The 26,212-nt window shown below is 47.1% G+C and overlaps 1 protein-coding gene across 1 annotated transcript in view; it reads right to left on the reverse strand.

Moving 5' to 3' along the window:
• Nucleotides 1-26,212, reverse strand: part of ASTN2 (astrotactin 2) — a 644,195-nt gene that overhangs the window by 474,737 nt on the left and 143,246 nt on the right. The window contains 1 exon segment of the mRNA XM_019510513.1: nt 18,959-19,108. Within this exon segment, the coding sequence (XP_019366058.1) occupies nt 18,959-19,108 (150 nt within the window).

Consider the following 26,212-nt stretch of genomic DNA (forward strand, 5'->3'; position numbering starts at 1 on the left):
AAGCTCATGAACCATATGCAAGCGTTTGCACACCTGGCATATTGCAAGGCACCCTTAAAAGGATCTTGTAGCACCCTGGTTGAGAAGTATTGCTCTAGGTACCATCATAATACAAATAATGAAGGGAAAACAGCCTCTTCCCTCAGTTCACCCAGTCAGAATCATCCTCCTGTTTGGATTTATCCAGTGAGCAACAGACAGTTTCTGAAAGGTGACCCCCTTTGTTAAGTAGGAAAGAGTACCCAAAGTTTAAGGTACTGACAAGATGAGGAACACCCAGAAACATGCATACTCATTCAACCAGCCAGTTCCTCTCTATAACAGCTTCAAATATCTAGCAGCCACTGTGTTTAAAATAACCCAACAATCTAGGAACAGAACTGGCACAAGCCTTCCACCCTTTTGGAAAGTTAAAGAAGAGGCCTCCAGGGGTTGACAGTGGCCCTTTAAATGGCCATTAAAATATTTTACTGTTTTAAAACTCCTTTAGTCTAAGAAGAAGTACAATTCATATGCTTCTTGGCAAGGGAACAGCAACTGAAAGTGCCACCTTATGCCCTGTGAAATTCTTAATCACCTCAATGAGGCCAGGGTAGAAAGAGTTGGGGAAAGGCACTGAGCTGATGGCTCTGAAGCTCAGAATCACGATCTATCAGCAGAGCTGATACAATGCAAGCACTGGCAGAACTGCCTGTATGCCCACACCAACCTGCCACTATCCTGCTCATATGGGACATTTCAGACCTCGGCTTCCGAACCACGACTGTAAGCATGGATGGGGGAAAGGGGGGTGTCAAAGTTCTGCAAGCCAAGGAAGCCCATTAGACTATCACAGTATGGCATTTTAGTATCTGTAAGCAACAATGCACAGGGCAGTGATGTAGCCAGTCACATCCAGCTCCTTTGATGACTCACCTGAATGGCCAGGATCCCATTTACAGCAGTGTTGACTGGGACAGCATTCTGAAGCACACCTCGAACCCATGCCTCTACGATGGGCTTTAATTAGCTCTGAAATGAACTTTAAGCTTCTTTCAAGTCTCAGAGCAGCAGAGACTTCCTATGCATGAAGACGGGTGATTGCACCCAAAAGCTTGCAAAGAACTTTTTTCCAACTACTCAGTTAATCTAATAAAAGATCTCACACCTACTCAAAGAACCTTGCCCGCCTATGAGACACTTCAACCACTATGCCCTTGTGCCAATGATGGAGCAAGGGCTGTAAAAGGAACACTCACAATGAAGGAAGAAAACTCATTGCACACAGGTCACTCCATTGCCCTCAGAAGGCCACCGACCAAGGCTGCATTCAGATCAAAAGGTAAAGACTAGGGATGGGCACATTTAATCAACTCTGAGACATTCAGTCCCCTCCAGGGGATAGGCACCGTTTCATATACATCTGCTAGGAGCCCAACATAGAGAAAAGGAAGTAGTATGGTCAGTACAGCCACAGTCTCTCTCTCTTACAAAAGTACAGACAGGCCAAAGTCAGATGTACCAGAAAAGCTACAGCTGGCACCTCTATGGCTATTACTTCTGTCCAAAGTATTTGTTTCATCAATAAGCAAATGCAGTGCCTTATTCAACCCATGCATGGTGTGGCAGGAATGGAACTGAAAGTAGGCACAGAGGCAACTACAGCAGAAACCCAAGGAGTGCTTCATGAGCTGTACACACGAAGATGGACAATCCCTCTACCACAAGGGAACTGAGAAGTAGGACAGACACTAGCTCTTACTCTTCTGAAGACAGCCAAAAATATGCACGTGTCTAAGGTTAGACAGGGCTCTAAGTTTTTTAAATCTCACCCAAAGACTGACCTTCTCGGCAAGCATGTTGATGACTTGGCAAAGAACGGACTGAATCAGGCCAGCTGTTGTTTGAACTCTGAACCTTGGTAGCTCCAATGTGGCAGACAGGTCACTACAGGCCAGATTTCACCCCACCGCATCACAACAGATCCCTGATTGTGGAAGCCTGCCAGCAGAGCAGGGTCTCAGGCTTTGGAAGGGAAAGGAAGGAAAAGATGAACTCTGGTCAAGAAATAAAAATCACTGCTTGCCTGGGGCCTCTGGCCAGGATTGAGCAATACCAATAGCTGTGATTTGCTGGTGCTGCTCTCCCATCTCCCCCCCCCACAACAGCCAGGCAGCCAGTGGCTGCACACTTGTTGCACAGAGCAGCAGCTGGCGCCGGGAGGCAGATATTAATAAGGCAAGGCTTCTCTTGGAGTCTGGCCTTGTACTCAGTGCAGGCTAATGCAAAGCCTTCCACCTGTCTCCGTATGGGGCAGAGCATGGCAAGCAAGCTGCCTGGGAGTTTTACCCCAACCGTCTCCTTCTGATTAATGTGCTCATTTAAAAATGAAAAACAAAGACCAATAAATACATACAAACCAGTCAACTCCCCACTCTAACAGCAACATGTAGGACTGGCTGCTGGTCACCCTTCCTCCCTTCTCCTCAGTCTCTGTTTCCAAGTCTCATCTACAGATGCCAGGGGTGATGCAAAGACAAAAATCACTGTGTGCTTTGCCTTCAGGGGCCCTTCCAGAACAAGGCTTACTAGGGGCTTCTGAGCATCCCAGGGGCAGCCCAGGAGCACAGGCAGGGAGAGGTGGAAATCAAGCAAGTGTCTGATAGCAGCTCTCAAATGCAGACTGAATGGAAGGGACACATCAGAACAGGCCTTGAAAGCTCCAAGGCAACCTGGAGGCCAGAATGACCAATTAAACCCCCTGCAGTGATTCAGGCCGCTGCAAACAGTGCCTGCTGCTTGGCATTTTACTACTGTGTGCGATTTAGGGCACTAAAGTGCAGCCATTAATTACCCAGCACTACTTGAATATTTCCATTAGGGTCCTGAAAGATAGAGAATGGCTAAAATGGGAGAACGATAATAGCAGAATATTAGCCTGCTGGAAGGGCTTTAGAAACCGCTCCGAGTCTGCAGGCCACCCGCGCTCATCAGTAGCATGGTGTAGCAGGCTTTGAAAACCATACGCTGAGGTTAAGAAAGCAGATCCTCAGAGCTGGTAAGCCATATCACCTTCATGCCCACTTGACATTCGGTATCAATGCCAGGCTACCACAGAGACACAGCACAGGACTGGTGTCAGACATACTTATACTACAACAGTATGCACCAGAGACTGCCCCTACAAACTCTCAGGCCAGCTGGCAGCCACATGAAGAGTCAGCATTTGTTTTTGGGAAAGAAAAGGGCAGAGGGATTTTGAGATGAAAGCTGTGCAAGTGGCAGGTGCAGGTCTGCAACAAAACATGAAAGTTAGTGGAGCTTGGTAAGTTCAGGCCACCTAGATGCCTGGCACAGAGACATCAACATGTTTGTCTGGACTCCAAGCCTTAGAGCTTAGGAGCCTAAGCCAATTTTTGAGTCAGGAGTTATCCCAGCTTTGATTCAGAGCAAGATTCAAACACCTGAGAGAGACTTGGGGCAGCAAGAATCCACTTGGATGGGGAGCAGAAAAAAATGTGACACACCAACGTGGAAAAAACAGTCTCTCCCAAACTCACGGCTGCTGTCATTCCTAAGCCACCTGGCAAGGGGTTAGGAAGTGCATTCTTGGACTAAGTACCCAGCAAACCCCCTCAGGTTCTGAGCTATAGAGGGAAGAAGCACTGAGCTCAGCTTTTTCTTTGGCACCCCTGCTCCCACCCAACTTCCCCAAAGTAAGTTATTATGCCACACACGTCAACCACTGGAAAATGGGGCTGTCCATGTCCAGCAAGCTGCACAGGCAGCTAGCGTTCCAGCCCCCTTTAGTGGCTTTTCGTTTGTTTGCTGGTTGCGTCTCCATGATGGATGGTGCTGACATGTTAAATTACTCAGGCTGGATGTCTTCAGAGAGCCGGTGACAGAGATATTGCATTTTCTGATTACCCAGAACTGCGCAAGATGTATTAATATGGGACTTGAGAGACCCGTGCACAGGTCCCCAAGCTAGAAAGGAAATGCCTCCCCCTACCCGTCAAGAATTGACAAAGGTCATCCAGCTGCCAAAACAGCTGGGCAGGAGGGCAGGCCCCCTTTGAGCTACCCACAAATATCCACAAAGACCTTGATGATGCATCTTTCTGATAACTCAGTGGCTCTGCGTTTCCTGCTACAATATGCTTCTGCACCTAAGAGCCTCGCAGAACAACTGAGGTCACCTGTAGGGAAGAGAAACCCATGGTAGCAAGGCTGACTCCAAGGAGTGTGGCATTATGTATCCCAGCTCCCAGAGTCTTGCTTTAATTTCCCATCAAGTCGTTTAGGATGTGGGATTCTCTTCCCTATCTTGTCCCAGGATGAATCCATCCCCGCTCACCCATTTTTTGATAAGGGGATGCCTTGGGTTGGCGAGATAGACACTAGTATCCCAGCTGGACTCATCCAAGCAGAAGCAGCTGTCAGAGTGAGAACAAGGTGACCGCCAGATTAAAGACAAGACAGTCGCGCCTCGTCAGCAATTCCTTTAGTTCTCTTAAAAGGGGGAAGAAAAACTGTCGAGTAATAGAAAAAAAGATTCTAATCATTGCAACCAATTACAAAGCAGAGTAATCACTTTAAAAAGAAAGACAGTCTGATACAGCAGCAGGAACTTTGCAAAATTATGTATTGATAAAGTATAGTATACCCCATGCCTGGCAGAGCATGTGCAGTGCTGCAGAGATAGCTGGAATACAGTCCTCTCGGCTCCGGAGAACGGCACACACTCTCACAGTAAGAGTTACGTCGAGTAGCCATCATTAGCAGAACCTCACTCCCCCTAAATTTTCTTGTAGCTTAGGCACCCCCCCATATATATATATCATCCCCTCCCTCTCCCAAGGCACAGACCTCCCTTCTCTCTGCCCTTTTTCTCCTGTCTAAAGCCAACCTCATCTCCATGACTTTTGCTGTTACCCTCCACAGCGAGACTTCTTACTGTGTGGCCCAAGAGCTACAGCACTGTCTCTCTTTACCTTAATTTCTCAGTTTTGTCTGTGAATCCCACAAACACTGCTAGCCCCTGTTAAAACAAAATGCCATCACTTGGCCAGCAACAAAGTCACACCCCCAGAATTAAGGCTGATGCTTTCTAAGAAGCTTAAGGGAGTTAGGTATCAGTGAATGTTGTTGGAAACTGATCTCTCCCTCTCTCTCTCCTTTCATTTTCTCCAAATGTCCACAGCCTGCAGCTGTTCAAGGTAGGGCCTGTCTCTAGATTTCCCAGTAGGTTAGTGCCTTCCCTCTCTGTTTATGATAAAAACTCCCCAGGGCACGAACCTTTAGCTTTGTACTGTACTTGTTGGAGCTAAGCATCTGAAGTGCCCTCGTATCCCACCTATAAGACACAGGGCATTCTCTTAGTTTGCCCATGTCCCACATGACGCATGGGAAAAGCACAGATAAAACCATACTTAAGCACACTGTGTTTTTGGTTCACATGCATGTATATATGTGTGTCTTCTGTATGGGGGGAAAAAAGCACACTGCATTTTGTTTTAGGAAATGGGAAGAGTGAAGTGCAAGCAAACCCCTCCATCTCACTCTGGCACCTACCTGACTTCACTCTGCAGAGATCTCTTTGATGTGTGCTCCCAAGATCAATGCTGACTTTGTCACCCCACCCCACCCCCCAGCACATCACACACAGAGGTGACATCCAGGGCTGCTGCCCCAGTCACCCTCCCTCAGTTATGCTACTGCAAATATTAACTTTGCATCTTTATTTAAACTTAAGGGCCCAATCTTGCCTCTCTGGGCAGATGCATCTCCACGAGGACTTCTCCAGGCTTATGCACAGACTCTAGATTTGGGACCTCTGACTGGCCATAGGAGTGGTTAAGGTTTGGTTTGCCTTTGCTTGCTTCCACCACCAGACCCTCCAACAGCTGATAGCGGCTGCCACCACTAAGCTGACAGGGCACATGCCCACTTCTGGCAGCTCCACTATGCATGAAGTGCCCTATGGGAGGGCACTAGAGGCTGACTGGACCAGAGACCAAATGAAGGCCGAGAAGCAACCACATGCATCTCCTGCAGCTTCTCTGGGGGGCAGGACGACGGGGTGATGAAAGCGTTACTCCTGAAAGCGTTGTATTTGGTAGCCGTGTTGGTCTGAGACAAAAAGAAATGCAAAACTCTAAAAACTCTTTGTTCAGATAGGAAACCTTTTATTAGATCAACTAAGAGTTGTTGGTCTAATAAAAGGTATCATCTCTGAACCAAGAGTTTTTAGACTTTTGCACTCCTGAAAGAAGGCACCTCTTGGCAGCAGAAGGCAGGGTCCTTTATGTTCATTGCGGAGGTGTGAATGTACTCAAAGCCCGGCCAGCAGCCCTCTGGTCTGTAGTCAAGCCATCAAATCACTTTGAATTTGAGGGTGAAAAAAACAGGCAGAAATCACAAAGTGTCCTGGGGAGAGGACTGGGAAGGATTCAATGAGATCCCCATTTCCCCCCCACCCCACTGAAGGCAAACCCGGAAACAGCCCTGCTGAAATCCTCCGGTGAACCAGATGTCTCAATAAAGGTGCTCTTGTTTCTAATCCTGTTTGCAGATTTACAAGCTCGTTAATCCACTCAAACAGATCGTGTGTGGCTGGAGCAGGGCTCTTGCAGTTGATTTTGAAGCAGATGTTAATTCAGACAGTGAACGAGGCAGGGGTCCAAGGAAAACATGTTATGTGATCACATATTTAAAGAATGCATCATAATGCATACGCCAAAGGCACCAGCCTTAACACTGTGCGGACAACTTTAATTTGGGCATGACCTACATCTTAAGTACCTGACTTTATACCCCAAAGCCCCAGCACTGACTCCTTTCTTCTGCCTCCTCACCTCTGCTCTGTTTCATTCCTGGTCTCTTCTCTCCCTCCCAGCAACTCATATCAGTCTCCGTAACTAGCCAGTTCTCTGATCCCCTGAGGGCTCCCCACCCAACTGCTGATCCCCCACCCCAGGTTTCTCAACCTTAACTCAGCCTGCTTGCCCACTCATCCCCAGCCCCTCCAGTCTAATTTTCTCTCTGAATTCCAGTTGTCCAGCTATCCAGAATGATCCCCGGGAGCCAGCAGAGGAAGCCTGGAGAGCAAAGAGGAGGCCATCTTCTGCCTTCAGTTCATGTGCCCATGTGACATAGCAGCCTTGGCAGAAAGCCGAGTTCCTCCTCTGCAGGTCCAAGCTGCCAACTCTAACAAGTCTCTACTGAAGGTCTGTGCAACAGGGAGCCCTGGCCCTTTTACTGGAGAGCAGTGCAGCCCCATTAAAGGCACAGTTTTTAGAGCCTAGCTAGCCCAGTAGTCAGGTCAGCTCTGTGGGGGCTCACATGACCAGAAGTGGGCTCAAGCCAGAGCTATATAAGCCCTGGGATTGACCCAGTCAAAGAGGGCCAGCCCTGAGCGTGCAAAGTGTAGCACTCCTGACTCTCCAACAAGGTTGGAAGAAAGCAGCTCTTCAGGCCAGGAAACAAGAAAGAACAACCCAGAGAGAGAGACACACACACTTGATAAGTAGGTAAGAGGCCTTCATTTTTTTTTTTTTTTTATGATAAGGCTGGGGGTTTGGGACTAAAGGGGGGGTTCAGAGGTCCCATTAGTGTCCTAGGGGCATATGCTTGTCTTGGGCCTTGCTGGGGGCAGGTTCAAGGCAGAGTGCCTGCTGGGGCCCAAAAGCCAGGCTTAGAGCAGTGGGCCTGGGTTGCAGAACCAGCCAACATAGAGGGCAAGGAGCCAGGAAGGCTAAAACCCCAAGAAAAAGGATAAAAAGAAAGGCCTGGAGATAAAGGGACAAGTGTCCCACTCAACTGGTGACTCAAAATCTGTGAGGCACGGGGCATAGTGTAGGGGGGGTATGGAGCTGTGCAATTAGCCCTTAAGGTAAGGAACCACCACCTCCAGGTATTCCTTAGACCAGATCTGGGAAGCCACAGGGCAGCCTCCCTTTTATAACCATAAGGGACATCAAGACATGGCAAATGACAAAGGAAGACTGTTTCTAGAGTGGGCAGGGTAAAAAGCGGGATTGTGGGCCCCTCCAGGGGTTTGCAGCCACCCCTGGGCATGGTGCCCTGTTACAGTCTATAAAATGGGATTTTTCAAAGATGCATAACTTGACTAAGGGGCAGAGTTGAACACACCCTTCTTTCCACTCAACAGCTCTAGAGATGTCCAGGAACTTTTCTTCCTCAAAGCCACATCCTGCTAGCTCATTTGTGGAAACAGGCAAACGGTTTTACCAGAAATGTTCCAAATAGTTTCTGCTCAAGGCAGCAGACATCCAACCTAGAAAAAAAATCAGCTCACAGGGGTCAAGTTTAACAAAATTATAAGTGAACAAAAAAAAGGAGGGGGGGTTGATAAGGCCATGTTGCCCGGCACTTCAACTGCAGGCATTGCTACCTGCACGGCATGGCCTGTTGATATAATTAGCAGGCCATCATTATGCAACCTGTCCCTCTTTCTGCAGGCCACACACCAGGTTTCTGAGCACACAGTGTCCATCTGTTTTTTTTATAAATCCACCTCTTCCCCCCACTATTCTGTCTTCCAAAGCAAAATGGCTAGCACCATCTCTCCCCTCCCCAGGGCCTTTTAAGAAAATCCAGTCTAACCATCAAGATTTTCAAGGTTAACTCCACAGGGATTAGCCCTTTTCTTTCTGGAGGGTCTCCAGTAGTACCTGGCTGAGCTAACCTTTAGTGTGGCCTCTTGGAAGGGGGGAGGAGAGGGGCAGGAGCCAGCAGGAAAGTTAGGAGAAAAGCAGTGCAACGGGGAAGAGATAAAAGCCCCTCCTTTCTCCTTCTGATCCCCGAAGCTGGCAAAACAGAGGCGGACAGCTGCCTGCGGGCTTCAAAAGACATCTTCAACGCAGGGCAGAACAAAAAGAAAAGGCTCCTAAGGCTCCAAGAAGGAATCAAAGGCAGAGGCAGAAGAGCGGTGTCCCAGGGAAGCGGGGCTTAGTGGCTCACTTGTCTAGTCATGCAATTCCAGAATTACCAGCTAAGTCTCTGTATGATTCCCCTCGGGGCTCAGCAAATTACCTGTGTGCTCCTGCTGGATCCCCAAGCCACATCAACGATACCTCATGGCAGTATTTCCCAGACTGTGGGCCATGCCCCATGTGAAAATCACACAGCTATCAGTCGTGCCCCCCGCCACTTCAACTGCTGATGACTGCCAGCAAATGGAATCAGCTGCAAGGGAAGTGGGGGTGCATGTGCACGTGTGTGTGCATGCACGTGCCTTATGACGATAAGCCTACAAACAGAACGTGCTCAGGGACCACCTCATATTCACTTTCCACACACTTCCCAGGCTTGCTGGCCTGTGGGCTGCATCTCAGTTTGCATCTCTTGCATCCACCTCACCCATGGGGTTGTTCTTCTTCCCCCTGGTGCTGTGTGGGGCAGAAGGAACGTAGACAGACCCATCATTAGGTGGTTCTGAACCTTAGGATGCAAAAGGGTTCAAAACCACCTAATTCCAAATTCACAAATGCCCAGCACACGTTCAACTTCCAAGCTCTGCCACAAGCTTTGCCTGTGGCCTTGGGTATGTCAGTTAGTTCCTGAATTTGTGCCCCCCATTACTAAACTGAGGATAATAGCGTTACCCCCAAGGCTGTGGGGAAAATGCATACATTAAAGATTGTGAGGCATTAAGATACTATGGTATCTTGAGGTAGGGAGGCCGTAGAATTAGAACTGTGCAAAACTTTTCCAATAGGCTTTTACCAAAAGACGTGCAGATTCAGAATAATCAAGCTTATTGGTAAAGTCTGCCAAACTCACCCTGTCATTTCAGAAAAGGGGGGGAACATGTAAGCCACCTATAAAAGGGAAGAAAAGGAAAGAAGGAAAAAGAAACAAGTCACAACATTTTGGTATGTTTTAAACCATTTTTTGTTTCAAAATGTATCTAAGTTGAATTTGTTTTAAAAAAAAGAAGGCTAAATACAGAATAAAGGGCCTGGCTGTTTGTGTTGGCAGGAAAAGTGTATGTGTGTGGGTGGGGATGGGGGTGTGCACACACGTGGGCAACTCAACTGGGGAAAAAAGCAGAACAAAAAATTCATGGTTCAAGGAGGTCTACCTATAAAAGCCTTAAAGAGCATCTTTGCTTTCCTTTATTCTCAATGAAGGGACAAGGACAAACTAGGCACAGATGGTTTCTAAGCTCTAGCATCAAATCAACAAACCCCTTAATAAAGAACAATTAAAAGGGAATCAAGTCAAAAGCATGCAGCCATCTCAGTTATAGGAAAGGCTGCATTTGGAAGTAGGATCCAGGAATCTGCCTGACAAAAACCAGGTTCACTGAGAAACTCCAACTCCTGGCTGCATGCAGACGGAGACAGACAAGGCTTTGCCAACACACCGTACTCTGCAACACATCAACGCCTGCCATGCTGGGGATGGAAAGCCAAGGGGGCTACTGGCAGAAGCAGGTCCCCAAGGGAAACATTTGACCTAACTGCAATGCTCTTTTCTTCCTCTTCTGGGTCTTTAATTCCCCTCCTGGCTTGTGCAGCAGCAACTTTTGGTAAATTATGGCACAGTGGAGACCTCTAAAGTGCATTAAGATACAGCTCTGATCAACAGTAAATTATCTCCAGGGCAGAATGATCTATTAATCACTTATTTATTTTAAAAGGGAAAGGCGCTCATTTAACCTTTTTATTTACCTTTGGCAGTTGAGATAAAAACCATATTTCAGTGCTGGCCTTTATCCACCAAGCAGCTTTATGCTCAGGGAACAGAGTTCCTCAGGTGCCTATGGTAGATTTCACTTTGATTTGGTTCCTCCATTTTTTTTTCCCTAAGGTATCAAGAAGATTGTCAACTCCTGTAAGAGCTGTGATGCTTTTAAACATCTGCCCCAGGAGAGGGCACCATACACCCCTCTTTAAATAAAACCAACTCGTGGCTGGTTTTCAGCCCTGTGTTCTAACTACCGTATCATAGTCTTCCTCTGTAGGAGGTGCTGTGCTGTTTCAGCTCAGTTAAAATCGAGGTGTTACTTTCTTCCTAAATCGGCCATGTGCCTGAATGCATATTCAACTGAGTATGTATTCAACTGAATAAGAGATTCTCTGCTTCCTGCTACCTAGTAAAGAGATGTATCCTATTAAAAGACGTTATCATGTTCTTCCCCAGAGCAGGCTCCATTTCTCACCAGAGGCCAAATCTGATAGGAATCACAAATGCCCAGTACAGGAACAAAGCCCATAGTTTGCTCTATGTCAGGATGCAATGACCTGGAAAGTGCTCTGCGTGTGTGTGCATTACACACATGCACACACACTTTAAATAGGTATAAAAGTACAATCCGAAGAGCAACAGATGGAGAATACTCAACAAGGAGCACTGATTGTGCTACCACCTACATGGGTGGCCTGAAAATAGTAGGAGTTGGGTGAACCCAGATGGAGAGGATGCTCGGATTAGAATAGCAAGGAGCAGACATCCTTCAGATGGACACTGCTAACTGAACTGAGCCAGGGAGTTTTTAGTTTGGCACCTATATTTAAAAAGTCTTTTCTTCTTGAAGTTTACACAATGGGCACAGGGGCCTACAGCATGAACCAAGAGTCACTTAGACTTAGGCCAGGTCCAGACATTATACTTTTACAGGTATAAGCTATGAGAAACTGGTCTATACCCATAACAAAACAGAAGTTTGGCATGCGCAGACTAGTTTAAAAATGACGACACCTGATCTAAGATTTGCACCCCTCCTCCCCCAACCAAAGGCAAATAAGTGCTCTGTTTGCTAAACACTTGCAGAAAGCCATGTAACTTAGATCGATTCTGCCTCAGGCTTTTTGAATGTCTGTGCCTAGCCTTAGAAAAGTTTCAGTGCAACATAATATGGCAGTACAACCAGACTGCCTTCTTCTACACTCCAGCACTGATGCCCTAATTAGCCCATCATTTTTGTTTCAAAGTAAGACTACCTATAACAAATTGTCATGGATTAACCCCGGATGACTTTGGTGCTTCTCATCTCCCTTCTTGTTCCGTTGCAGACCAACCATAACAATACCTGGGGGTCCTAGAGCACACGATGCTTTATAAAACGAGGGAGAAGTTCCTCTGTCTTACACCTGGGGAAACTGAGATATGGAGAGGTGGAGGCCACACAACAGGTTCCTGCCAGAGTGGGAAACAGGCTCCCTGCTGACTGGTTCAATGGACTAGCCACTTCTACTATACCCATAATGCAACAGAGCCCTCTCTGCAACAAGTACAATTTTGAACTATTTCCCGGCCACCTGGTTGTCTGCCCAGCCTCTGCCTACTTTCAAACATCAGGGAAAGTATCCTTTACTCTATGTGTTCCTCCTGTGCCTATACTCCTAGTATCCTCTCTCTCCTTTTATTTATTAACTCTAACCGTATTTCACTAGACAAATGTGTTTGGGGAGAAAGTTTGTATGAAAAAGGCATTATACAAAATAAAGTTATATTGTACTGTAAATGGAGAGGATTTTTTAAAGTAGATCTTCTCAGCAAAATATGACCTTTCCCAGAGCTGTTAGAAACACTTAGTGCAAAATCAGATTTAACGACAAGCAATAGGCAGTGGTTTAAATGAACTTAGTGTGGGGATGGAAAGAAAGAGAGGCTTATTTGTGATTTGTTTTCATTGGGTTGCACTCTTCCTCTCTCTAAACTCAGGCATTTGGAGTCCTTAGGAGCCTCTCTCCAAAGGAAGAAATCCTTTTGCCATTAGCAGTTCCTGCAGAGAGAGCACTCCAGCTGTAGGACTCTGATGAGGTTAAGCATTAATTAAATCAAACTGCGAGAAAATAATTACACACATGCATCCATCAGGCCAGTGTCACTACCCGGTAACAAAGTTGGATGCAAACTCCATCAGCGGAACTGTCACGCTGTTGTTAAAAGAAAATAAATGCATCCCAAACCGACAATTTCATTTAGGGGGAGGAAAAAAAATCAGATTGCAAAGGATTAATGAGGCGAAGGGTTTGTGTTTGCAATTGGATGTAAAATGCAAACATACTAAGTTGTGATATCATCATTTAACCTTAATGCCCAATAGCGCTCCAATCGCTAACGCGCCAGAGGAGCAATTAAATGCAAGCCGTAAAAGCAAACGTCCTAAACGGGAAAGGAGCTTAGGGAATGAGTAGAAGCGATCAGTCTAATGTAGCAGCATCATGGACCTTCTGGCCACAAATTTCACCAATGATTAAGAGCGTGAAGAGGGAAGAAAGTTGAAGGGCGCTATGGAGGCCTTGATTTTCAGGGGTGAATGCTCAGTACTTTCTGAAAATTAAGCCGCTAATGTATACTGACTTAGGATCACAATACAACAAAGGCACTCTAAGTCACTAGCCCCTTTTGAAGACTGCAGTGTGTAATACATTAAGGTAGCATGCAGCTCTCCACTGAACCCACACACAGGTGCAATTATGAGAGCAAAGGTTTACAGGGGGGCATGCATTGCAAGAAGTTCCACACAAAGACTCCTCCTGACTGCAAGGAAAAAAGAAAACAGCAGACAAGAAAACAAGTGGAAATGTACTATGCAAGGCCCTTCAAGAGGCTGGGAACTGAAAGGCGATAGATCATTCTGTCTTCCACCAAGCACCTCACAAACATTAATGAATTGAACACACTTCTGAGAGAGGCATCATCCTCTAGATATTATGACTGAGGGAACTGAGGCTCAGGGGGACTAAATCACAGCCAGGAACAGAAGTCAGCCACCCAATGTAATCCCCAGACTGCATTTTCCATCTCCTACATTCTCCTTTTAGTTTTTATCACCACGTGGCTCATGTACTGTATTATAGGTGAATGCTATCCTTACTACAGAGGGGGGCTTTCTCTATAGCACAGTCCAACAATTCTTTACCCCGACTAACAAGATGCAAGGAACAACAGATTGGGAAATCACAGAATGCAAATGAATCCCCATGTTCTGCCTCTCCACATGGCATTCAGCCAGACCCTTGGGCTAGGGGCAGACACAAACTGGTTTAAATGATCAGGAACTGGTTTAAACCTGTAACAGAACAGATGTTCAGTGCACATAAACCAGCTTGGAAATGGCTGAACCCGGTTTGAGATAAACCTGGTTGAAGTATCAGACTTAACTGATTTGGGTCAAACTAGTTTATGCAATGTCTGTCTCTTGATGGTTTAAATTAAACCAGACTCCCCCAGCATCTAAGCACGCTCTCTATGCTCTCTGCTCCACAGCAGGGCCAGCCCCGTCCCTCTGCCTTATACAGACCTCTCAGCATTAGCTAGCAGACCACATGCTGGCTGCAGTCTGTGCTGTGGCTGACTGGACAAAGGTGGAACCAGCAAGTAGCTACTAATGTCCCTCAGGTGTTTTCTTAATGGGGTGACAAACACTGAGTTAGGGATGAAAAACACTGCATCATCAATTCCCTTCTGTGGCTGGTCAGAATGGGGAGTGGGGACCTCTTCCTAATCAGAGCAACCTTCCCGGGGCCTGGCCATGCCCCCCTCAGCTCAGCACTGTAAAAGGGAAGGGAGGGCTGCTTTAGCAGCCCCTGGCTTCTAGCCTGAGCCGCTGCAGGCATGTGCCTTCATTTCTGTGCAGTTACAAACTGATTCAGCCTAGCCAGGTTAGACTAACCTGCAAAGATTGAATCAATTCAGGCTCAACCTTTTTGAATGTGTGCCCCTAGCCTTGACGTTTGGACACCCACAAATCCACAAGGATCACATGCATTTCTGCCAGCTTATAAGAGTAGGTAGGATGTTGCTTCCAGTCTACTGCAATCCTAAGCAGAAGTTAAATTCCTGCTCATAAGCACACCCAGTGCCCTAGTGAACCCCTCCCCCCTTTCCTTTCTACAACCATCTGCCATCATGACCAATTTGGGATGTTTGCTACTAAAGCCAAGATAGGAACTTTTGAGGACCTGCTTGGCGTGGCTGGGCCAGACAAAGCCTGCTGCTGAAATAAGACACACAACATATTTCAGATGCACACCCAAAACTCCCTGAAGGAGACAGACACTTTCAGGAAAGCAAAATACTATGAAAGCATGTCAGGGAAGATTTATAGACAGGCAGCTGTGCACACTGGTTCCAAAACAATCCTATTTCGCTATCTGGGTGAAGCCAGGGCGCACAGAGCTAATGAGAGAGAGAAGCCCTGAGCCAGACAATATCCTCTACAGAATATTAAGCTGGGTGGTAGAAGATGATGACTTTCTGATAAAACATAAAATTAGGGTCCCGGACATACATGGCCATAGTGGCTTTCATGTGAGTAAGGCTTTAATGGCTCAGGTCCTTCTCAGCAAAGAGATGCCTAGGTTCCCCAACAAACTTTCCTTAAGACCTTCCTGTCAGAAGCATCACAAGTGGGTTGTGAAACAGAGGAACAAAGTGAAAAGGTTAAATTAGACCTGGTATTAGAATCCCAACGCTCATCTCAAGCCAAAATCACAAGCACATTCAACCTGCTAGTCTTCATCATGCCACAGCAATTGCATCCAGAAAGCCAAAACTGAGTGTAAATGCTGCATGGGGAGGAAGGGTTTAAGGGTTCAATAGAGAAGCTTTCCTTCCTTTAAGCAGGCCACGAATGCAAGCATCCAGGAAGTTGCAGACTAGCACCCGCTGGATGCTTCCTTCACATTACAAAGTAGCTCTAACTGGTCCAACAGTCAATTCTCAAGAATGGCGTGTACCAGTCAGGGAAGGGAGCTTACTGATTAGAGCAGGGTCATGGGGGTGTTCATGAAGCAAAAAGGGATGCAGTTAGGAAAAGGATGTGTTAGGCTGAAAAAAGGGAAGATCTGCCTCGAGGCAGGCTCTGTAAGTCTGCAGAGACATTGCATAGTGACCCCAGCTAAATCAAAGAAAAACTTCAGAAAGTAGCAGAAACCTGGGACAGTGTGTCAACAAACCAGCCCAGCCAGAAGGTCTGGATTTGCAGCTCTTATTCCTGTGCTAAAGGCTGCTGGGAAAAGCAGCTTAGGTTTCATTTCAGGGGTCTGGGTAACTCTTTGTGCTTGTTGACTGACACCCCACCCCCACCCCCGGTCAACCCAAATGAGATGGTGGAAAGACTGTATCTAGCTTTGTTCTACAGGGAGGAAACTCATCCCTTTAATAACAAGAAAGGTCTCCTGCAGGGGCTTGAAAGTGGATAGAAAGTAATGTGGACCATAAGGAGCAGGGAAGGGAAAAGAGCATAAGTATCCCTGCGTGACCCCAAAGAACACCCATTTTATCCTTACACCAAAATGCATATATACATATTTGAATAACTGCAACAAAATAAACCAAATAATTTAAACCAGTTAAAGAGTCAGAACATTTTCTCCACACTAAGTGAATAATTTATGGCCAGAGCTATAATAAAAAAGCCCTCTCCAGACCTGTATTGTAAGAAAATATATCCAGAATGAAAGATCACATTTCAGACTCATAAATAAATGAAAAATAAAACCAACTGTAAACAGAGAAGGAAAACAGCTCTCCCCTGGTTTTCCAGCTCTGCAACAGAAAGACTTGCACTGTGTTGGGCATGAGCATGCAGTGTGCTGTGGCTGGAGGTCTCTTCCATGCCTGCTCCAGGGAAGGTTTTCTTGTGGGATGATGCCATGCCACTTCTACACAACTATCAGCAGGGTACAGACTCTAGACATTCAGCACTGAGCCATATATATCTACTGCTTGTGATAAAGGAGCAGCCCCTTTAGACAGCAGGAGTGGTAGACTGCAATCCTATGATGCCTACCCATGAGAGGGGGACATGAATCAAAGCTTTTTTTGTTACAGGAACACTAGACAGCAGAGGCAGAGTTTCCATGGGCACTAGAGAGTCAAAGAAACCCACAATACCCTCAATAAAGAATTTCCTTCTTAGTCATTATAGAGCAGACTCGTCTTCTCTCTCACACTACAGATACACGCAGTTTGAGAGAGAATGCTGCTCAGTGTTGTACTGCACACAGGAGCCTTAAGACTAGGTAGGAAGCAAAGGCTTTGAAAAGAGCAAAGGGAAGAGACACATTGGGGTCTTAGAGATCAGCATAGAAACTAAGCCCTGAACCACTGTGGTCCACAATTTTTTTTTTTAATTTAATTTGTATCAGAGGCCAAATTAGCCAAAACTAATTCCAAATCCAAGAGACCAGAACCAGAAGTGGCTCTACTACCGGCAAACATCCTTCACTCACACCTGGGGCTTCAGATGTTTCCAAAACCTTTGGCAGGCATCCGACTTGCAGGCCCAAGCCCAAAGGCTTGGGGTTTGGATGCCCCCAAGTTTTGCTTGCCCCCAGCCATAAGGCCCTCGGAGCAAGCAAGGGAAGAGACTCTCATTTCCATAAACTGAGTTTAAAGCCGCTGCACCTCGGCGGGTACTGAACTATGCCAGAAGAGCAGTTCTCCTGCTAGGCGGTTCAGGAAAACTGCCTTCTTGGACACAGATACATGGTATTTCCCCTGCCAGGTTAAGAAGCCACTGTGCTTGATCTGAGCCTTCAAGAGGACACAAATAGTTGTTAAGAACAGAAACAGGCTTCAAAATCTCCAACACTGCTTGCAGAATGGGAAAACTGCACCCCAGCTTCACTCTACCTATTTCATGGGAAGGGATTGCAAGCAAATCTAAGACCTAAATACATCCAAGGTCAACTGAAAGTGGAGGGAGATTCCTTCTCTATCAACTACTACATGGGCACTCTGCTTTTTAGAGCTGGTCCTTTACCTGACCTGGGAAAGCAGGGAACTTCTAGGTGCAACCGAAGCCTATTAGCATGGTGAAAGAGTGTGCCCACCTGCCAGGAGGGCAAGGTTGTATTTAGACAGTTAAGAAGCAGGAGGGGATTTTATAATTTTAGTAAACATCCATGGACATGAGAGGCCAGCTGATAGCCCACTATGCTGCACTTCAGCAATACTCTACCACTGGATTACGATTAGCTCTATGCGGACCATATGAATGGTGCTCCACAAGCCACTGCAATACAGCCATGCCAATGAAGAACAGCATCTCCTACTGTTGAGCATAAACCTGCCAGTATGGGGGATCTATGCATCCGATCACAGTCTAATCAGGACATGCAATAGCTGGGTGAAAAAAAAAAAAAGAAAAGGAAAACAATTGCCACAAATCAACCTATGCTTTCAAGCTGTATCTCGTTGGGTTATAAAACCAGATCAACATGCTGGACTGCACTGCCAATTCTCGCATGCTGGACTGCACTGCCAATTTTTGCATTACAATTCTCCTTATAAAAATAAATAAATAAAAATTGTTTCCCCGCTCGGGCTAAGTCATCATCCAGTCCAATCTGCTCTAGGTGCAGATAAGAGGTGTGAGCCTATATTCCCCAACTCCATTCTGAACAGCTCTTATTTATAGATGTCAAAACCCAGCAAGCTTGCAACAAGGAAAAACTCCAGTGATGTGATCAAAAATTCAATTCTGCTTCCAGAATGGAAGATTTGCATAGAAACCCAAATTCATTTACATGAAACTTATTACTCAGGAGAGGGCAAGTATCCAGGGATCAAAATTTGAAGGAATAAATGGGCTCAGTCCTGAAAGGTGCTAGGTGCCCTCTGGTTCCATCCAGCTCTTGTGGAAAAGCGTAACATGAACCTAAAAGCACTGTGCCAAAAACTTCCCTAACAGAGATCAAGCTGAAATATTAATAACTTTCCTTGCCCCATCCAAAATGTATGATGTTGTCCAAAAAGTAAAACATCAGGACAATTTTTGTTCCACCCAGAGAATGACTTTAGGGCACCCATTACCTACTGTCTTCTGTGTGGTCAATTGAGCACCAGAGTCTTTTTGCTTATGAAGCCACTCTGGGTATGCTACTGGCCTGTGCATTAGCCTCTGCAAAGCAATGTCCCCTGTATCCATGAGCAGTTCAGAGGTGTGAGAAGGGGAGGGGAGATGATGACATGGTGAAGGATGGACTCTTACCTCGGGGCCTGCTCCTGCGTTTCCGTCTCCCCACCGACGTGCTGCGCAACGCTGGCTGGAGCTGGCCAATCTCAATGGGCGTGTTAGTGCGGAAACTCTCTTTGAACTTTTGCATCAGGGACTCCACTGTCTCCTGCGTCACCTCGGTGGCTGAAACGTGGGCAAGGGGAATGAAGGTTAAAAGATGTGCGGACACCAAGCACCGCAAAATATCCTAGACTGGGCCAGTCACTGGACCACTTACTCCCCTAGGCAGCCTCGCACTGTGTCAGGGCAAGGGCATGGGGCGTGACACGCCATTACAAGGCCTCAGACCATTACAAGGCCCAAGGGGTTGCTATGCTTCAGCCAGGGAGCTGGCACTTTACAAGGCTTGCAAGAAATATGGAATTGAAACGAATTAAGCTGCACTTCTGGGAAAATCTGACCATGAGCATAGACACTTTTCATCACTTGTAGCATTCACTCCAAGCATAGATCTGCAACAGGAGTTTAAAATAAGACATACACTCTAGCAGAGGCTCCTGGCAGCAATGCACTTAACTTCAGCATGACGTTGACAGCTCCAGAGAGCATATCTTCTGGAGAAGGTGGCATATGCTCACCCTCCTCTGCAGGCCTGAGCAGCAACCTCAAAAGTTGCCCTCATCTCCCTCTGACCAGGTGCTTTGGAAAGGCTGTTGCCGCTTTCAGTGCTAACGCTTCAGAGTCTCAGCACTCCCCTGAGCACAAGGACTGAACCATACCTACCTCAGATGGGAGAGGCTGAAGAAGTCTCCCTCTGCTGCCTTCCTTCTCATGCCCACGACAAAGTGGTCATGAAACCACCTTAAGTGTGTAAGTGTCCTCAGTGTTGTTCCATACCCTGAACTCTCCTAGCACCAGTCACTGATGGGACAGCTGTAGGAACCCAAAAGGGGGCTGCACTTGCCCAGGCTGAGCCCAAAGGCTTGCAGGCTTTTTGGAAAGACCTGGGCCTGTCAGCAAGGTCTGGGAGTGAGTTACGGACTTGCAAGACCATGAGATGCTCACAGCTTCCATACTCCAACCTCACAGAGTACATGCAGCAACCCAGGCCGCTAAACTCTGGACATCTCTACTGGATGGCATGGAGGAACAGAAGCTTCCCAAACCTAGCAGTGTGTCTACGCTTACACTTAAGCAGAACAGAACATCCTCCCTCAAGCACTGGATGTCTTCAACCCTACATTACATCTGCAATAAGTGAGAACTGAGCTCAGAAAATGAGGCCCTTTAATGCCCCAGGCCAGGAAGTCAAGTCTCAATTTTTAAATGATCCTACCCATTCTCCACATGTGGCCACTGAAGTGCAGTGGGAGGGGGGACAGTGGAAAGACTGCCACATTGTGCACAGAGCACCCCAGGAGAGAAGCATGCAAGGAAACAATGAACATACAAAGTACAGTTAACTTCAATACCCTGCCAGGCCCTGGCTGGAAGGGTCAACAAGAGTCAGTCTGATTTTGCCAGGGTAGGTGTTTCCTATTTTTTTCCTTACATAGGCTTCCTGACAGACCACTGGCCTCTGCTCCAGTGCCACTCCGCATTTCACAAAAACTCCAGAGAATTCGTTCAAGCCAACCATGTACCCCCTGGCTTTTGCCAGGCTTGGAGCTGGCAGATAGCATGAGCCCTAGAAATAAACTGTCCATGTAAAGCTCACATACAGGAATTGTCCCTTCCTAAACAGTTTGGCTCCCTCTTCCCTCCTTTTGCACATTGGTTTTACTACTGCACTTTCCAACTGCTGGGCTGCTGTGCAAACATTCATGGCTGGCAACCCTTACTGAAACTTTGTCTCCCACTTCAGCTCCTTCTTTAATTATCCCCTAGTGCTGGGCTCTCCCATTTGGCTACCACATACTATTCCTTCTCTCCTGTACTACTCCTCTCACTTTGGAACTGGGCTCTCAGTGTGCCCACCACATGGCATGTGCCAAGTTTATTGCTAGGTAGTGGGGCTATTTAAGCTTCACCTACACCAGCTCTGCCCATCACACCTCCATTCCGGCCTGAAACACCCCTTTAACTCCCTCTTTACCACATAGCTGTGCTAATCCCCCGCATTTCTGCAATGAGCCAGTTCGTAGCCCTGCTCTTCCCTCTGCAAGGAAGCTGTCAGTCACGCTTAAATACTGTGCAGCGGGTTTGCATTGTGGACGAATGTCATTTAGGAAAGTGGCTTGGTTAAGCTCATTCAGGCTACTGACTTCGCCAGAGTCCATACTGGGCAGTCAGGATTAAAAGGCTAATGCATTCACTCACTGTACCCCCCCTAGGCCCAGAGATGCATTAGATACATGTTTTAGCTGAAGATACTCAGGTCCCTGGTGAGCCTGGGATCTACAACAGCTACAGACTACAGACTCTAATTCTCTTACCGGCATGGGGCAGGCTCCATTTGAACGGGAAATAGGAGGGTGACCATGCAGGACGAAGGAGCCTGTAAGCCTAAATGAGAATTTAACTTAAATGCTGAGACTCCCGTGGAGACAGAGACGGCATTAAAATTAGTTGTGCAGGAGGTACCGGGGAGGGCAATGAGCCGGCCTGTGGCATTAGTTTCAGGTTCTTTCCCTGTGTGCAATGTGATCTACCTAATCCAGCCTGTGCCATGAATCCTTCACCCTACACGTGCCTGCACAAGCTACCACAAACAACTCCGTCAAGCAGCAGAGTGCAATTACTAGGGAAGCAGGAGCTGATAGGGAAGGAAGGGAAGCGGGGGGTGGGGAAGGTCAAGAGAAACCAGGGAAGAGCTGGAAGCAAATGAGCAGGAAAGCAAGACATGCAGGTAGGCACTGTCATTCCAGTCCAGTGGGGTGACAGGCTGCTCTCTCCTGTGTGCTGATATAATCAGGGCCCGCTTTACCCTCCCTTTGCTGGCAGTGTAATTTCACACTCGGCGAGCACGCTGCCAGAACTATAGATGTCCCTAATACCATTAGGCTGCTGGACATGTCGATGATTCCCCGTTCCTTTGAAGGGGTTTCACCAGCACCGGAGATAATGCACCTGAAACTTCCAAATACTAATTTCTAAAGCGCTCCTGTTACAGTGCAAGCTTATCAGTGCAGACAGACCCATCTCCACGACAGGCTGGTATTCAGTAGGCAGAAGCTGCAGTGTGTAGAAGGGACACAGGATTTCCAACTAGGAGCAAGCAGCTCCAGCATTACACCTCCTAGATATATTGCTCTGGACAGAAAGAAACCTGCTGCAGGACAAAGCTGAACTGTTAAAACAATCAATGAGCCACACACTTATACATGCCGTTCCTCTGCTATAACTCCCAAGATCTGTGGTTTGAGTACTGTGAGCATTGGGCCAAGCTGGGCATAACTATGCTCGGGTGATGTTGCAAATCCAGTGCACACCATCCCCATAACATACCACAGAGAAACCTTATTTAAAAGGCCCCATCCTCCAAAAGAAGCATCTCCCTTGGACATGTCACAAAGACTCTTGTCACAATCCTAGTTCTGCCCAGAGGATCTCCTTTCTTACCCCAGTGCATCAAGTCCCTGGCATACTCCCAAGCAGAGAGGATGCCTGAGACTAACAAACTCAAGCAAAACCTCAAAGCATCTCTCATGCCTTCCAAAGGAACTCCTTACTGCCTCTAGTGTCAGTCTCAGCACATGTCTGTAGGCATGAGTGCTAAAATGTGGCCTCAGGGCCCTTTCTCGGACAGTTCAGAGAGTTTAGATGAAGGAGGGACACCTCCCCCTTCCCATAACAAACATCCTGAAAACTGCAGGATCCCACTGCCAGCAGTACTGATCAGCTGTGATGTGCTTCACCTGTTCCTTCTCCTGCCCTCAGTCCAAGCAAGTCACCAGGGCATCAGAGAGAGCAGCTAGCCAAGGGGTTAGGTGCAGCAATGCAGCACTGGCTGTTGGAGTGGCCGAGGATTAATTTCACTGCTGGTGTAAGTGGACACAGCTCAGCAGAACTTAAGAGAGCATCTGGCCCGAGAAATCAGAGATCACCAGCTACAGCATGTGCATATCAGCCTGAAGTAAGGCAGCATCCCCCAAGAAAAACTGGTAGGAAAGTCTTCAAGCCGTGCATCACAATACAGTGTTGCATCAAATGCACAACAGCACAGCCTCTAAGAGCAATGAACCAATATGATAAGGAGCCCAGAGCTCCCTATGAGTCTGCTGCTGCCTATGTAGGTAGAGGAAGGAACATGAGGCAGAGGCATGGACTGGGCAGAGACACTACACTGATGCACAGGCCATGGTGCCTGTGACCGGGAGGGACAGTCTGTTGCTTTTGGAGGTACCAGTTCTTTACTCCAAGTTCTCACCTCCTCTTGCAGCTGTGCAGGGACAGAGCTTGTTGTAGCAGGGCCTACCTCTGAACAGATGGCAAGTTATTTGAACCTTGGGGCTGTGTAATATATAACATGTGCAAGTATGTACAGTGATCTTAGGAGCTGTGTGGCTGAAGCTTATTTACTGAGAGGCCAGGCAAGAGTACAGAAGGGAGGAGGAGGGGATTGGGGGGTGGATTTTCAGCTAGCTAAGAAATGTCCAAGTCATGACCCTCTCACGTCCCTTGTTCAGTTGACAGGCATGATTAGTGAGACTATGATTGTGCCCCATCTGGGCACTATACAATCTCGAGGCATCTGTTTGCATCTTTGTCATCACAGTGGATACCAAGAGCAGGGAAGTGTTAGCCTCACAGGAGGAAAACCCTAGCAGCCACTGGCTACTTGCATGGGCACAAATATTTGCTCCAACCTCCAGGAAAGGGGGAAGAAACCCAGCATGCCTGGAGAGTTTCTCCACTCATCATTGAGATGCAGTCAGGCTCTGCCACTGCTTGTGTGATCTCAACAGATGGAGTTAGATTTGTGCAGCACGGCAGGAAAAAAAAAAAAAAGCAGCAAAACCAAAAACCCTAATTGACAAATGAGGAATTGCGCTTAATATGAATGATCATCAGGGCTCACAGAATGGGAGTAGTTGTTGACAGTGGGCAGAAAAGAAGCAGACAAGAGGATAGTAACACCTCATAATTGAGAGAGAATTAGCAGCCCCTGGGTAAATTGTTCCCCATTTAACAGGAAAGTCTTGCCAAGTATCCTTTACACCTGCACAGGATAATGGGTTCAAGCTGTACCCTGTCGCAGACGGGCGATGATGTCTGCTGCCCTATCTGCCACACCAGGAATTGAATCAGAGGCCTCCACAGATAAAAGCATGCGTCTCTACCACCTGAGCCAGGCTCTGCAGTCGGCTGGACTCCTGCCCTGTCTCACTGGGCACCGAGGACAGCAGTGCACGCTGAGAACGGGTTACACAACAAATGCTGTCCTGTGTTATACACTTCACCACCTCAAAGCTGCCAACCATACAGTATGTATAAACTCTGTGGAGACTATTCATATTTCTAGAGGAGGTTTCAGCTGCTCATAAAAGGGAGACAGTTGATGCTAAAGCAGGAGCTGGGCAAACTCCATTAGAATAAGCACTTCTGCTCTGACTTAGAGCACCTGTGCACTTAGCACATGGACCCCACTCAGGTCCAGCCCCGTGTCTCGACTCTGACCTGCACGACCCATTACTATTTGTGTCCTGCTCCTCTCCATCAGACAGCTCACTGTCTGCATCATTAATGTTTAGTCATAGGCCTCTCCTAACCATTGCCAACATCGGTCAAAAGGGAGGTAGCCGCAGAATTCAAAACAGCCGTCAATTCGTATCAACCCACCAAACTTCAGCTCCAGATTTCAGCTGCTTTCTACTCCAGGTTTCCAAGGATAAGGAGGTAGCCCTGGAGAGCTTAGGCCATGCACATCCTTGCCGTCACCTGCAATGGTTTAAAGTCTAGCCAAGACACCCATATCGTGTTACTGTAATCCTTAGCAATATAACCACATACACTGCTGAAAACTGGGTACCTATGATGATCTAGTCCCCTCTCATAAAACAATCTTTGAACAATAAAGCTAACTCCTGAACAGGGCAACTAGTGTCCCTGGAGGCAAATGCAGGTTCTTCAACCTCTGTATATCATCATTCAATCTCCCTCAATGGCAAACTGCTTCCAATTTTCTGTGCTGGCCTTCCTAAAATAAGTTCAGTGGTCCTGCTGTATACTCAAGTCTCTCGATTCCTCCATGAACCAATTTTACTAAGTCTTTATCCTCCTTGGGTTTACCTCATTTCTACAAAAGCCTCATAGCAAAACATCAACAACATAGTCTGTGGTTTCTCTCTTGGGCACAGGTTTCCGTAGGGAAACAAAGTTAATTCTATCGCCCCTCAAAAAGTGTCAATAAAATGTAATGAGCTTGGTTTGGTCCTGGGCAAAACAGCGGCATGACTATGATAAGAAATGGGCCAGAATCATCTTCAGCACAATCTCCTCAACAGACTGGGGACTTGCACAAAAGCTGCATTTGGCTCAACATAACAAAGTCCTACCCATGCGCAGGATTCATTTGCATCCTTGCAGCCCCAACAGAGTACAGCAGATATGCTGCATGGGAGAGGCAGGTCTGACCTTCCGTCATTGCTTAACCCAAAGAAAAAAACTGGCTTTACACCTCTCTCTTTTGTGCTGCAGCTGCTTCTGGGTAGGACTGAGTCCATTAATTGGATGGAAGGAATGTTGCACATTAGTCTTTTATTAATGGAAATGTAAATAACCTCTCCTGACTAGTGGAAATTATTTGAGCTAGAACCAGACTTGCTGCCTCTGCAGACCCTGTTAGTAAAGCAAAGAGAAGGGTGCCCCCAGGCTCACTCAGTGATAACAGGCCCCTGCAGTTCTCAGGTCCCTCTTTCCAAAGAAACATGTGTTCCCAGAACACAGATATGTTCAAAAGCCCAAGGCAAAGATCAAGCACCTGCAAAACCACTTTAAACATGCAGCCTTCTTTGGGCCATAGGATAGTGGTTATGAAACAAGGTTTGGAGGGGGCAGTATCCAGGCCCCTAGGGAACCCCTTTTTCCAACCCCTGTAACAGCATTTCCAGCCTTGCCTGGATGCCTTATGAGCAGCCCCGGAAGACACAAGAGTGCCTGCCATGCTGGATATGGTGGGGCTGTCTTCACTCAGAAGCTGATGGCTCTCCCAGGCACAATCAAGCACCTCTTGATGTAGGGGAGGGCAAAATACAGTCTGCAGGGTGGATCTAACCTGCCAACTGATTGTATCCAGGCTGTGGGTGGACAGCCACCAAATCATGGCAATTGGGCACCATGTGCTGC

This window comes from Gavialis gangeticus, unplaced genomic scaffold, assembly GCF_001723915.1.
Source record: "Gavialis gangeticus isolate Ggan-Ray unplaced genomic scaffold, GavGan_comp1, whole genome shotgun sequence".
NCBI classification, from domain to species: Eukaryota; Metazoa; Chordata; order Crocodylia; family Gavialidae; genus Gavialis; species Gavialis gangeticus.